Source organism: Stegodyphus dumicola, chromosome 2, assembly GCF_044657685.1.
Source record: "Stegodyphus dumicola isolate Sdum_Otavi_A_Nest chromosome 2, ASM4465768v1".
Lineage (NCBI taxonomy): Eukaryota > Metazoa > Arthropoda > Arachnida > Araneae > Eresidae > Stegodyphus > Stegodyphus dumicola.
The window spans coordinates 87,636,194-87,652,125 of record NC_140769.1 but is presented as its reverse complement, the minus strand read 5'-3'; the positions used below and the strand labels follow the sequence as shown (position 1 = coordinate 87,652,125).

The 15,932-nt window shown below is 32.0% G+C and overlaps 1 protein-coding gene across 2 annotated transcripts in view; it reads right to left on the bottom strand.

The window, feature by feature from the left end:
• The window catches only part of LOC118181707 (uncharacterized), a 222,671-nt gene that overhangs the window by 11,800 nt on the left and 194,939 nt on the right, over positions 1 to 15,932 (bottom strand). For both annotated transcript variants that reach the window (XM_035350900.2, XM_035350899.2), the window contains exon 13: positions 3,517 to 3,630. In XM_035350900.2, coding sequence (XP_035206791.2) covers positions 3,517 to 3,630 — 114 coding nt within the window. The remainder of the gene's footprint in view (positions 1 to 3,516; positions 3,631 to 15,932) is intronic.

The following is a 15,932-nucleotide window of genomic DNA, read 5'->3' as shown; positions in this document are numbered from 1 at the left end:
AAGACGCTTTAGAATAAATGTGTTATTGAACTGTGTTTCATTTCAGTGAGTTCCTGAACCTGTTTAGAATGAAAAAATGTAAATAAGTCAAAATTCTTTCAAAAAAGTTTTAATATTCAAATAAAAAGATAGTGCAGTTGGACAATACCCACATTACCTATGGTTAAACATTGGGTGTCCGCTGCACTACAACCTGAACCTGAACCTGTTTAGATACTCTTTTATTAAACAGTTAATTTCTCAGTAATGAAAATCGTTTTTGTAACTATGTGGAACAGTGAAAAGAAATTCACCTTCAAAGTTATATCTGTTATTAGTTCAATTAACACTTTTTTAAGTTAATATGTGCAAAATGATGAATGCAATAAAACAGTAAATTATTTTTATGTATGTTTTAATCTGAAGAGATAGTATATTTGTTTTCAAATTTATAGGTTTTCAGCCTCCGTCTTCATCGTTTTTTGAATCCAATATCTTAGAATGATATATCGTAGGATAAAAGTCTGCGGAAAGCTTTACGCTTAGTTATTATGTATACATGTTTGAATACATGTAATAATGCGAAGAAGCACTGATATGAAATTGGTTTTTACATATCACTACTCTGCAGGACAGGTATAAAGCATAACTGCATGCTTGTTATACGCGGCAGTTACTTTATAACTTTAGAAGGCACATGCTGTTATTTGCAATACTGACAATTACATAAGCAATACTGACCAATTACATAAGCCAATGCAAGCTCTCTTTTAATCTATAGGTTATTCAATATAGTTAGAACATAGGTAACATGCAGAAGGCACTAGCAAATCTTAATACATTACTATATGTAATCACGTAATATTTATCTTCAATAATTTGTCTCTTCATATAAAGATAAGTATATACTCACAGTTTCTTAGTAGAAGCACTGTGATAAAAGGATATACTGTATAATTTAAATGTGTAAGAGATAAGTAGAGAACCTCTCTTTTGTGCATGAGAAAAATACAGTTCACAATTTATCTGAAAAATATAATAAATATGACATTTATTATTGATATCAACCATGAAAATGACTTTGGCGATTTACGTAAAATTGTCTTTCCATTTACGTTCAATTACGTTTCAGTTTAATTCAATTAATTTAAATTGTCTTTCAATTTGTAATAATTTTAATTTAATAATTTCAATAACACCAATACTAATGAATGATGTATGAATTCAAGGAAAAGTACTGATTTAAAAGTTTTGCGTATTTTCTTCAAATTCTCACAATTTTAGCGTCACGCTTCTTCGAAAGAGGTGGGAACAATTAAAGACCTGATGACAGTTTAATGTATGAAGGAAGTACAATCTTGGAGAAGTCAAAGAAACATTTAGTTACCATTAGTACATTGCTAGTTAAAATAGCAACTGCTTCCTTTGACATCTTCCTCGGATATTTTATGCTTTCTCGGATTTGTACATAAAATATGAGTTAAGAAGATATTTTGTGCCCTTTTGCCATATAAGATTCTGTTTCTCAAGAAGTTATTCTTAGGAGCATTCCATGTTCTTTTTATGTGTTTATTTGTTTGATTTGTTAAATTTCTGAATTATTCTTACGAGAATATCAGAATTTTAAAATAAACACTGCACATCATTTCAATAATTATTTCGGTATATGAAATAATTTTGCATTAAAAAAAGAGAGATTGGATTATAGAGGTTGGAAATTTTTGAATCGTAAAGGATGACTAACATTTATGCAAATGTACAAAATGCCCACCTCACTTTAAAATATCCAGATTACTTAAAACTATATTAACTCAGAATTACATTACATATAAGGAGCAGTTTTCTAATTTTCTCTTTTAAAAGTATTACATTTTACTAAGGCCACAGTTTGCTTGTAATCTAAATACTAATGTACTGCGGTTTTATATTGTAGAAACAGAAATAATCATCTTGAGATCGGTTTGTAAGGAATTGAATCAGACGACGGCACTGATTTTCGTGATGTAAAATGAATACTATCTAACTTTCCTCAGAAAGTACTCAAAATAAGGCAGACAGCCATCTATTTCTTGCCATATGAGCTAAATTAATCTTAATTGCTTTAACATTTAGTATAAGTACACAATAAGTTACTTTCAAGCATATTTAAATCAGATATTCCTCAAGTAAAGTTTAATTAGTAAGTAGAATATTGAGCCATTTTGGCTTAATCCTAGTATACGGTGCACATGAGAGTTGGCGAAATTCGGGTTTAAGAGACTAATAAGCGCGCCAATTGTGGTAACAAAGCCGATTTTGGACGCTCTGGAGGAGAGTGCATTTGGGAGCATTTTCGCGCATGCTCATTAAATATTTTAAATTGAGAAGTTTTGATTGGTGCAGATGGAAGAGAAGAATTATTTCAAACCATTGTTTGAAGTTCCGTTAATCTTCGGTCTTCGGCTGAACTGAATGAGAAAGGATAACGTATGTTCAGGTAAAATTTATCTATCTTTTATTTTTTGTATTTTTTAAAATAACAGTAGTGGTTCCGCCGAGTTTCTGACTGGTTAATATTTTTTAATTAATCAGTTTTTGGTCAGATACTGAATATGATTTTAGTTTGATAACGTCTTTTATTCTACAGTTCGAGTAGCTAACGTATTTTGTTCTACAGTTCTATTTGCTAACGTATTCTGTTCTACAGTTCTATTTGCTAACGTATTTTGTTCTACAGTTGGATAACGTTACTTTTCGATTATGATGTGCAGTGCTATGAATTGCGAATATTTAAACAAGAAATTTTTTTGCAAGTTAGAACTGGAAGGAAAGCTTGCTGTAATTCAATGGGCAGTAGATGCCGGATTGCTGCCGAATTTTAAAAATCGCGCCATGGCCGCGCCGTATACTAGGATTTGGAAGGAACGTGGAGTGCTGTTAAGCGTGGGATGAAGGGGACGAAAAAGGTGAGCGAAGAGTTTGACTCTTATTTGATGGAATATATGTGGCGGCGCCTGAAAAATAATAAATTGTCATCCGAAAAAATGAAAGACTTTATATTATCTATAAAAGCAATATATCCGCCACCCGAGTTTGAGGGCCATGGCATTTGAGTTATGATATAGACCCTAAAACATATGTGACACTGAGTCATGGTATTTAATTTATTATATTTGATATGTGAATGTTTTGTATTTGTTGCGATGCATGTTCAAAATTATATTTTTATTTGTTATAAAGTCTGCTAAAAATTATTTTCAATTTCTAAATGCTTGCTTTTTTGCTTGTGTCTCACCGTATGCTTATTATATTATGATTATCATTTTGTTTACTTTTTTGCCAACTCAAACTTGTAGTGACGCTTTACTTTGAGGTTGCCAAAAATTTGGCGACAAACGTAAACGCATCATTTTGGTGTTGGCGACAATTTTAAAAAGAGCGCCAAGGCCGCACCGTATACTAGCATTTTACCGCTATTTTCAGACATATTTTATTGAACTACCTCCTTTCTATTCAATAACTAGTATAAAAATTTTTAACATAATTTTATACACTTACCTTTCTGAGTTGAATGCTACCAATATCGGAGATGCTGTTGGCTGGTCGCCGATGAGCAGCAGAAATATTCGATATCCTCCTCCAGATTTTCGTTCCTGTAATTCCCTTGGTTTGCTGCAAAGATTCAAAAGAAAAGTTCACTCGATGATATGTTTAATTATCAGAAATAAAAGTTTGCAAACACTGAACACGCTAACACCTGTTTAAAAGGATTCCCAAATTTATTCAAATGTTTATTTATTAGTATTCACACGAATTGTCTATACTTGATTACGTCGTTACAATAAATTAGTATATTTTTCGTATATCATATTTAGCATTTAAAGCCACTATATCGACGGCTCTTAATCAAAGGGTGTGACCATTTGAGATGTCAAAAATTTATTAAAAGATCATGGATATATTATATTTTTGTTACATATTAAATTTTTTTTGATAAACTTATGTTTTTTTAAAAATAATAAAATGATAAAATCAAATATTACCTGAATTTTATCATTATATTATCTAAAAAAATTAAGTTTCGTAAAAATTTTTAAATACTTAATATATTCCTTAATTCTTCCTAATTGTATTAATTCTTCTTAAATATTTTAACGTAAATTTTGTATTAATATATTCTCTGTTAATTACAATACTTTAAATTTAAGGAATTCTTTGACTAGTTTTACACTTCATCCAGATATAATACAGAAAAGGAACACTGCTGGTAATTCTTTCGGTTGGTTCTTGACATTGTTCAAATAATTTTCAACCGTTATTTGACATTATGTAATTTTTGCTTTATTTTTTATTAAATTATTTTGATTTCAGTTTTATTTTCCAAGTTTCCAAATTGTTTTAATTGTTCCTATTAGAAAATTCTTCACTTTAGGTAAATATTAAGTCTATATATTTTATCTCTTTCTTAATTAATTAATTTCCTGGCATTTTGCGCGCCATTGATCGCATTTATTAATTAAATATTATTCAACTACTTCTTATCTCTCTTTGTCTATCTATCTATCTATCCATCCATCCATCTCTCTCTCTCTATATATATATTTAATTTCATTTTTAATACCTCCTACAATCAATTTTAAATATGAAAATATGTATGTTTACATACAAACACTCTGGGAAATTAACTTACATACAAACACACTACTGCGTATTATTAAAGATAAAGCACTCTAAATGATGAAACATTTAAGTTAAGCTTAAATTTTAACTGTACACATACACATATACAGAAGCTGTACGATCTGTCTCCTCTATTCCACATAAACTAAACTAGATCCTACAATGAACCTGGCGAATTCTCACACAGGTGTGAATGAAAATACCAACACAGAAAAAGGGTGAAAATAACCCTTTATTAATTACAACTAATAACAGAAAGGCACGATCTTCGTATTTTACACTAACACCGTCAACTTGCGGTGAAACTTAAACGTAAAATAGAATATAACTCAATTCAAAGTATAATTAGAATATTACTGGATTAGGAAGTATGGCTAACTTAGGTTTACTCACCATAAACCTAACAGGCGTGACAATTAATTATCCGAAATGGCCAAGGGGCATTCTAGCGTAACAGCGAGATAGCAACGAAACGTGCGCTGGGTAGCAAAAATACGCTCTGAATAAACTCAGAGATTCACCCGTTTAAATACGCACTTCACTTACCTTTAAATTTACATCCTGGCGAGGAAATGCGAGCGGATGTTGAGGAGTTCAGGAAAGGCATCAAACTTAAAATAATTAATTATGCAAAATAAGGGAACCCTAGAAAGCAACATAAAATGCGGTGTTTGTAATCCTGAGCTTTGAATATTTTTTCCAGAGAGCCACTTCATGATGTAGTACCCCTTTAACGTAATATAATTCGTATTTAATATAAATGAGCCTTTAAAAATGCATTTGAATGAAAATTTCAAACCTATATTATATTTATATGGTGGCATATGATTTTCAAAGCAAAGTCTTTTTTAGTACGGTAACACTTGGTTTAAACTTCTTACTCAGAATTTTATCCTACTGTCGAGAGTGTATGCCAAAGTCGAAGAGTTTTCACCTAATAACTAATAAGTTTAACATTTCTTCCTTAAATATTTATTTGTACTACTTTTGAGTTATAAAATACAGCATTGTAATAACTTAGAGTAACTGCTGTTTCTTGTTTAATTTTAATAAATAATTGATGTTTAAGTCGAATACAAGTTCGAGTTGCTGTACAAGTCGAGTTCTGATACAATTTTAAAAGTTACAATTGTACCAGAACTGTTACTCTAAGCGATCATATCTAAATCAACTGATGTAGATCGCCTAGAGCTATTTATGATCGCTAAGAGCTAATTTACATTTCACTGTTAAATAGCAGTTTCAAAACTTTAAATATTACAGCCTAGTACTCAAAGGCTTCTACCAAACGAACTTCTTAGATACAAGAAAGAAAGTGATCAAGATGGATACTCTGATTTATAGAGCGAGTTTAATCATAAAATTATTAAATACCGTTAACGCGTTCTTATATTTAATCAGAAAAACATGAAAATAAAGTATAACTGACTAGGAATTTACAAAAAATATTATATTGTTACACAAAAAGTTTGTAAATAACAAATTGGAAATTTTTAAATTAAATTTTTTTTAAATGTGTATAAATATTTCGTTATTAGCATACTCAAGTTATATATGAGCTATACGTTTCCGCGCAAAAAATTCTTTTCAGGAGAAATTTCACGGTTATTTTCATACTAATTCCGGTGTAGTAATGAAAAATTAAAAAAAATATAGTATATCTAAAATTTCTTGAAATCTTGAACAAACCAAATTTCAAAGCAATAAAATTTCTCGTAATTTAAACAGTTCAAAATTTTAACTCTTCTAATTCACGTAAGAACAAATAAATACTAACAACATTTACAACATGTTACTTAAATGTTATTTCAACTACACACCTCTGCATTCACAAAAAATAATTTCCTAATCATTTTCTAAGAGAACGTGTTAAAAAAGAGCAGAATTCAAATTCAAATTTAATTAAATTTAAAAAAATTACTTTAAAATAAGGCGAAATACTTCACAATCCTTTTGAACTTATTTATTATTTATTAAGCAAATAAAATTACTTAATAACCTATTACTTAATTTTAATAATTAATTTAAAACTTAAATTATTTCAATATATTTTTAACTATTTAAAAATATTATCAATCTATAAATTTTATTTAAAAAGTACTTGAATTTTTCTATTTTTCTACAGCATAGGAATATCCGTTAAACACAAATTTACGCAATTTATGCAATTCATTATTATTAATCGAAGTTTTCAGTTATCTTCGTGGCTTTCCAACAAAACCTTTTACATATGATTACTTCTGCTTACAAAGTATAGAAATTAGCAGACAGAAAGTATTAATGATAACATACTTACCTTTCGGTAAGTAAAAAAATCTAACATCAGAAGTACGAGTAAAAGGCTAAAGTGCAGAGCGGATAATTTCTCGTTAAGTTCCAAGCCACAGAAAAACACCGTATGACAAGATGCCTTTCCCAACTAACCGTAGCGTTTCGTGGTCGTGGTCCATTTGTCGAAATTACGTTTCTGTCAGTAACATATCAACGCCAAAGGTAGGATACAATTTTCTTCTCGTTTCAACTGCGGGCGGAAGCATTTTTTGAAAATTCTGGTTTTTCAGAAGGAAGAGGCAGAGCATGCGCGTAAATTCTAACGTCATCATCGGTTGACGGAAGAAATACGCGGCAGTAATCGCGGTATCCAGTGAAAATGACTTACGCGGTTAAACTACGTTGTCCTTGAATTAATGTACAAAAAAAAAAAAAAAAAAAAAAAAAGCATTATATATGAGTAACGTTATTCAACCTCATGTAATGATTAACGACAAAGTCTATAATATGCGGGTAATAATAAAAAACATCGACGTAAAGTTACCTGTCGCATGGATTTGATTCTAGCTAATTTCATCTCTTTGTTATTAACGAAATGATCAATCTTTCGGTCCATTCAGTTAAAAACGTTAGTTGCTGAAAATTCTAGTAATGAAGTGCTTAAAAGAATTTAGATATTCAACAAAACTGCAGATTTCTTTTCAAAATCAGAAGTAATTACAGAACCTTTTTTAATGCAGAGAATATATAGTAAATAAAAATTAAAACGCTAGCGATTAACATCACTTAAATTTCAAAAAAGCTAGCGATTACATCATTTAAATTAAAAAAAAAACTTGCAGTTAGTTACATCATTACGATAAAATACTTTAGAGTTAAATTTCAGTCTGACAACCGGAAGATAATTAATTCCGTTTGTTTATTGGCTGAACGCAGCATAATAGGCCCGTTCTTTAGCTATGCCAAATTAAAACACAAGAACAGAATATTGACAATCATCAAGCGATAAAATATTTTTAATAACAAAAATGTATTGCTTGCGAAGCACTAAAATTGCACGTTTAAAATATTTTTTAAATCACTCGGTGTTAGTTAAATTCCATAAAAATAAAAAGATAATGTTTTGAATTACCAAAATATAAAGTTTTTCGTTGATTATGTATTACTAGAATTAAATTCATTTGGGTGCTAATAATGTTTTCCAAATCAAGTTTGTTAAAGAGAATTTAAGTGAATTAAACATGATTTTGTGTATCACTTCTATTGCTCATTGACTGTTGCTATAAATTCTGTTGCTCATTGAAATTTTGTTAATATGTTAAATGTTTGTTTACCAAGAATATTATGACAGCTACACATTTTCAGTGCACTGAATTAAAACCAAGGTTTTATTTATTTATTTACTTATTGTTAATTCTAATTTTACCCAAACAATCAGATCTAGAAACCGATTTATATATAACTACATAAAATTAGATAGTGCTGAAATGAAGTTTTTTGTAACATACCGTAGATTTATTTTTTAAAACTTCTGTGACACGCAAGAGTTGTACATCACATAATAAATCAAAATATTCTTAAATAAGTGGTGTTCTAATGTGTTGTAAAGCTATATTAATGGAATATAAGCTCTGAATATTTCAGGATGTTTCGAGAATATTCAAAGCTAATACAGTTAACGAGTTAACATGTAGAGGTTATTTCGAAGCAGGAGAGTTGAAAAATGAGCAATGCCCTCGAACCCCGGACTTCTCGAATACGCATCGAACATGCTGACCACTACACCACGAAGGTATGCTAAGAATAAGGGAGAAATACTTTATACACTCCACCCCTTTTAAAGGGCGACTGGGACCCAATCGCCAAATCCGGGTGGTTAAGAATAATCATTCACCACCTTTTAGTTCGAGCGCCACTGTAGAGGCATTAGGTTATTTCGAAGCAGGAGAGATGAAAAATAAGCAATGCCCTCACCGGGACTCGAACCATGGTCTCTCGAATACGTGTCGAGCGTGCTGATCACTACACCACGAAGGCATGCTAAAAAGGCGGGAGAAATACTTTATAAACATACTTTACTTTTAGAATGGTAAAACAAAACTAAAACAACAGAAATGTAAAATCAATTACATTTGTTAAAATTTATAGTACTTTGTTTCAATTATCTGACTTCCGTTGTCTCTTAAAAGAGAATATGATCTCTCAAAACCTCGTAACAGAGAGGAGAGAAGATCTATTTATACTCTACATCTCCTCCAGTTCAATTTGTAGTCCGTCTAAAGATGCAAGACTTTAACACTGAATCAAAGTTATCAAGCTTTCAAGAATCAGTCAAGCATAGAAGTGTTTTATGTTGCTTTTTAGATGCTGTTTCATATCGCAAGATAAGAATAAAATACAATTTTTAAGTAATTTATGAAACAAAAGTAAAACTGAAAATGCATAATCAAGCTAATAATTTAAGACAAAATGCCAATGAGAGTAAATACCGTTGCATAGGTATAGAAATCAGTTACGAAATAAATAATACTCATTTTCTGGTCAGATCACAAATCCATTTTATTAAGTACGATAGCCTTTAAAAGAAAAAGTGAAGAATAATTGATAGAAGAAAAGTAATTATGCATATTTTTCTCATTTTATTATTGTACGTAAATATATTTTATTTCTTCACATATTTTCCGCTTCATCCCATCTAGTAAATAGTTTCCATTTCCAAGGATTCAAAAGCTTAGTTTCGTTTACTCAGAAACCGAAATCTGCTTCAATGACTTGACGGTTTCTTTCAACATCATATTACTCTTAATTGAAACTCTTGATTCCTTTTGCTATGACAGCAGTCTTTGACAGACGTTTGTAGTATCTGTCTCTTAAATAGCGTATTTAACATTCTTCTCAAGAACTTCATGGTTTACTCGACCTCTGAACTTAACGGCTTCTGCCATGAGATCAATTTCGAAAGCATATTAGAATCACTGCCATCAGTTATCATCTAAAGTACTCGCTAATCGAGCAAGGAACTTTAGTTTTCTAATTTCAGCATCAAGTTTTGGTAGAGAAGCTTGAATGAAACAATCTCTATTTCTTAGGCTTACTTTTCAATTTTTTTAATTCTTTGATTTTATGTGCCGACTGTAAAATATAGAACACTTTACAGACTGTGTCCGATTTCAAATGTCTTTTTCCGACGACATAAATTGAAGGTACTCTTGACGCAACGATTTTATCTCAACCAATGCATATCAAGAGGGATCTTAATTTTCTGCCCCATCTCTCACAAACTTTAAAGATAATGTGTAGTTTTTTATTGAATCTTTGCTCCTTTCTCCGATTCTAAACGTAACAAAAATTAGATATGTTCTTAGATTCAGTTCGTATCGTAACGGGTTTAACACTCGAAATTCTGTGATCAGTTTTGTTCGGGTTGACTCCTCGTATGTTTCCAGTGTTTGAATCTGGTCGTACATCCAAAGCCCTGTCAATCTGAAAATTTTAAGCGACTCAACACCAGATCCAGTTTAAATCCAGGTTTTATTTTCGCAATCTTCTCAGTAAAGATAAGCACAGTTTTCCAACTAAGCAAAGTACCAGCGACATCTACCTTATCTTTTATATAGACTTGAAAAGCAGTACAAAGATAAGACGAAGAGATTCGATATGAGCTGAAGTAACATCACCAAGCATCTCTAGAGGAATTATTTTCAAATCTCGACTAGTTGAACATGTCTGAAACTGTATTTTCTATGTTTAAAATTCATCAAGGGTTTAGAATCATAAGATGCCAACGAAAGTATTAATATTTGATTGGAGCCTTGAGAAAATGTTTGTTGTTGTTGTGCCTAATCTCGCTTGTTTGATATCAGAGTAAGACCAAGAAATGTTTTCTTGCAAAAAGGCAAGATTGTCGTAGGCAAGAAAATCGGGCACTATACAGGTTACAGACTTTGCTCAATTCCACCCCAATCATGAATCAGTGTTATTGTAAATGATATTGGTTTTTTATTATTCTGTTCTCCCGCACAATGAAAAATGATAACTATACGTACTCATATATGCATCCGTTCTCATTCTTTCATTTGAAAATATCGCTCGATCGTAGTATATCCTCTAGTCATATAGTGTTCTGGATTCACAAATCAATGATTTAAAAATCACAAAACTTTTTAAACAGACTGGTCTTTAGAATGAATATATCCTACTAAATGAATATGCTTTGAAAATATATTAAATATGAGAAACTAAATTTGAGAACTTTCGGATTAGCTTATAGTGCACGTTTTCAGGAAATTCCGTTCAGAGCTTCAATAAAGTATCATTTCCGGTTTGTTAATTTAAACCAATGACATTCAAACTTCATTACGCGGAAACTCGGGATTCGGCGAGTCAAAATAAAAATTAAAAAAGAAAATTTTAAAGCACTCACACTAGTTGACTAGTATTTATTGACTAAAAAAATTAACTCAAAAATCCGTTCGAGTGCTAATATGAATAAGATGGCTTGCCAATGAAGGAAAGGGAAATTTTTATACACTTATCAACAGTTTCGACATTAAAATCTAAATCTAAGCAACAGAAGCTTCTAAATTTTTGGTAGCATATTTTTGCAAAATGCCCAGAAGTTTTTCACGTTCATTTTAATGCCATTCGGAACAACGAATTTAAGTGAAAAATCTTTCTCAACGTATATGGCAACAAAATGCTGAAACAAATTAAGGCAGAAAACGAAATGAGACTTCGGGTAACATCAACGCAGCTAGACCTCGACGGTTTGTATAAAAAAATGCAAGCACACCCAGTTTCTAAATATAATGCAAGGGCAGGCGACACCTGGAGCAGTTAATGTTATTAATGAGTAAATTACATTAATTTTATATTAAAATATTTTAATAAAAAATATAGTACTTTTCTTTAGTTGTCTTCACATAAAGTTCTTATAACATAATGATTTACTTTAACTATTATTTTAAGATATATATTTACCTAAGAATAAGATAGGTTCCCAGGAAAAAACATTTTAGTTCTAGGGTTTCCACGAGTAGACAAATATTGAAGACCGCCGGTTTAACCATAATCTAATATGTTGTTCCCATCGGTGTAAAAGTCTTAAATAATAAAATTGGGAAATTTGGATTATATTTTAATATAATTTTTCATTAAAATCTCTTATGGGCTTCAAATAAAATACCACTTCCCACTGTCTATTAAAAACTGTTATAGGGCTTCAAGTAAAGTACAATTTCAGGTTGTCCAGTTTTATCCCAAATGTAACGAATTCTAAAAATAGTAAAAACGTATTGTAGGGACCCCAATTCGTGTTTATTCATTTGAAATTCAGGATCGAATTTTTGGACTGTAAACATTACCTTTCTTACCTATGTATACAGGTTGGAGGGAGGTAAGATGATTCCCTGTCGTATTATTACAAATTGCCAAAGTTGTTCAACGGAACCAGGCTCACCGTAAAGAAACTATTGCCGAACGTACTACAGGTCATCATCACGAGAAATACCGCAGATAAGTTATTGAGTCCTGGAATTTCGTTGATACTCAGTGGTTTAAATATTCCTTTTGATATCAAGCAATAGCAGTTTCTCATCAGGCTTGGATTCGCTATAACTCTCAAGTACAGGTAGAAGTGAACCTGTTAAAGTACCGCCGAGTTAAATGTGCAGTTCCGCGCCAGTTTTGAGGAAAAATGCCTCGAAAACCGATCCGTGGTTCTCCTCACATCTCTTCGGCTACCATCAACCTCTCGAGAGGACAGAGGACTTTCGGTTTGCCGATTACTTTGAGTGCCCCTTAGCCGAATAGCCACTATACTCTACTACATCATTGCCTTCTCCGGGATTCAAGCCCAGGTCCATCGGTACAGCAGTCAGCGTCCCTAATCACTAAACCACTGGAATGAGTATCAACAAAACATAAGGGCAGCCACTTTATGTAACAGTCATTGGCTTGGAAAACGTCATGTTTCACGCATGGTCAAAAGTGGTTGCTCAAGAGTCGGCTCGTCGCTCTTGTCTACGCTCCGCATGGACAAACAAAAGCATTGTGTTCCCTTAAATTTCATAATAAAAATTATGGTTGCTTTCTATCTAAATAAGATCTACAGTTTTATTCGCACTTGGTAAAATTTTGCATAATTCTTTTTGAACAAAATAAAAAAAAATCACTGTCTACCTGAGATTTCGAATAAACTATTCACAGCTCCCTAAATGAAGCTTCTTTATACTGCTTAAAGCCAGGGTAATGCCGGGTACAGGGTAGTTTATAATAATAACTAGAAAGCCCGGCGGTCATACGAAATGACCGCTGTTCTAGATATTATAAATAGTAATTAAAATGATTTGTGCAAAGGTGTCTGCTAATACAAACTGAATTACCCAGGGCAGGCGGCGAGGACGGCACCTTGCTTACTGCCCCACGGGGTTTCCCTCTTCTACTTGCTTAATTGCTTAAAGTAGAGTGCAATGAAGGAAACCATTGGCGGTACATTTCTTAAGAGCCACCGCTAGCTCAATAAATAAAGGTGATTTAAATAATAAAATGTTAATTCACATGTCAAAGATCTCTTTGTACACAGTATTTCTTGTGTAGATCTTTTCATCATTTTTAAGCTCGCCTTGCAGAGGACCATCCATTATTTTTAATTTTACGTCCGTTCTTTCACGAACTCTCGAACAGGCAACATAAAGTTGACTGTGTCCAAATCCAGGCTCAGGTAAAAATATGCCAACACACTTAAGCGTTTTGCCCTGAGACTTATTGATGGTCATAGCAAAGGCAAGTTTTACAGGAAATTGTCTACGTCTCAATTGAAACGGCAACCCTGTGTCGTGGCAACTTCACCCCATTGGCAAGTACATTTACGCAAGCAACCAATAAACTATCGCCGCCAAACAGACACTTAAGCCGCATATATTAAAGATATTTATTTATTTCATTTTATTTGTCTTTTCATCGTTGCCGGTTTTTGCCGGTTGCATATTTCCGAATTCTATTATATATAGATGTTAAATTTATTTATTAAATGTTAAATGCACGTGCTCTTGAATTTTAAATTTTTCTAGCTTAGCTTTTTCATAATATTCGTCACGCGCTGAACTGCACGGGGAATAAAGCAATTTACAGTTACGCAAGCAACTAATAAACTATCGGCGACAAACACTTAAGTCGCTCATATATATATAGAGAGAGATAACCCGACAACTAGAAACCTACAAAGTTTTCCAGTACGAACAACAGGAAAATTACCGTATAAACTTTCCTAAAACGACTTCTTATGAAGCTGATTAGTTTCTCTGAGAGCACACATAAGTATCGGTAATAAAAATTACCTCTCCAAGTCAATTACTTCCCAGAAAAGATCGAAATCATCAGGACCGAAGATGGTATCGCAAGTTTTTTTGTTTATATAAACTCTTGCATGAAAATACTCTTGTTTCCGTTTACACAAAAATGTTTTCAAAATATGTCATCTATATTGGGAAGTCAACGAAACAGTTATTCTGATAACCAAGAATCCTTTCAAACATATAATATAAACAAGGAGATAAGGCGCCGGTCTGCCCAAAATGTCAAATACCACTGGCATACCTAGGAAATAATTCTTGTTTCTACATTTCGCTTTGCTTTTAAAAACACAGACTGAAGAAAGCAAGAGAAAAAAAATGCTCTGCTTGATTTATGCCACCACGCTTTTAGCACTGTTGACTTACAAACCCAGAGTAAGAAGCAGAAATAGCGCGAGAAAAGCTGGAATTCTCGACTCGCGTTTTTTTCCGGCCGCATTTTCGTAAGCGATTTATCTGAGAAGCCATCGTACATCCATCTTCACGTGCATATCCCCTGTTGCCACCGCGTATTAATCTTTCAACATTTTTACTTTATTGGATTTAATGGCATTTGATGTTTATTTCGCGGCGAGGTCAACGACCCGTTGAGTTGAAGAATGACTCCGAAAACAGACAGCTCAATCTGAGAAGTTTGTAAAATTGGATTTAACAAGCTTGTAAAACACTTTCAGCGTGACAACAGACAGATATTTTGGAGTAATGTCAAACTTTCGTGACAACAAAATAACAGACTGTGTCTTACAAATTATTTTTTATTTCATCAGATACCAAACTGCGAAAGTATCTATCTATAACTAGAGTTAACTTAGTTTTGCAATTTGTAATTCGTTCGAATTTTAAGTTTTTCCGAAATAAACGCTCAGTGTCTTTATGAAATTTTTTACGACATCGAAGAGTGACACATAGTACGATGTGAAGTTATCCTTATAAATTAAAACGTTATGACCTTAGTATTCATATAAAAATGCTTAACGCATATGGATATGGCTTTCTTAGTTCTCTAGCTCTTTGTGTTTAATGACTGGTTTAGGTTGTTAGTGTTTAAAAGGCAAAAATTAAAAGGTAAAATAAAAATTCTCAGTAGACTTCTGAGATAAAAACTGAGCAAACTTGTAGTAACAGACAAAACTCAGCAAACTTGAGTCGTAACCATATTTAGTATTGTGAAGGTTTATTTATTGATTTTTTTTATAAAAATGGAAAGCATGAAAACAAACTGCAAGATAAGATACCGCTTATGTCAGAATGCAAATATTAGTATTTACTATCTTTTACCACCATAAACTGTATCAAATATTTTATACAATGTTCTACAGATAATACCACACAAACGCTTGTATTATTCAAATGGTGAGGATAATAGTAAATGAATTGTAAACAAACGTAAAGATAAATACATCTGCATAAATTAGCCATAAAGCATGCTAGCTATTTATGCTTTCTGCTGCCTGTATTGTGATGAGCTATGTATCTACTTAAAACGGCATATGACATGTCATCAACGCCTGAACAGTTCATTAGTCCATTAATATCAAAATTTCATAAAACGTAATATTCTATGTTTATTTTTGCATTGATTTAGGAAAATACGTTAAGATTAAATAACACCATAAGTTTAAATTGAAATGCTTTAAATTAAGCTGGAATTGCTCCCAACAGGCAGAAAAA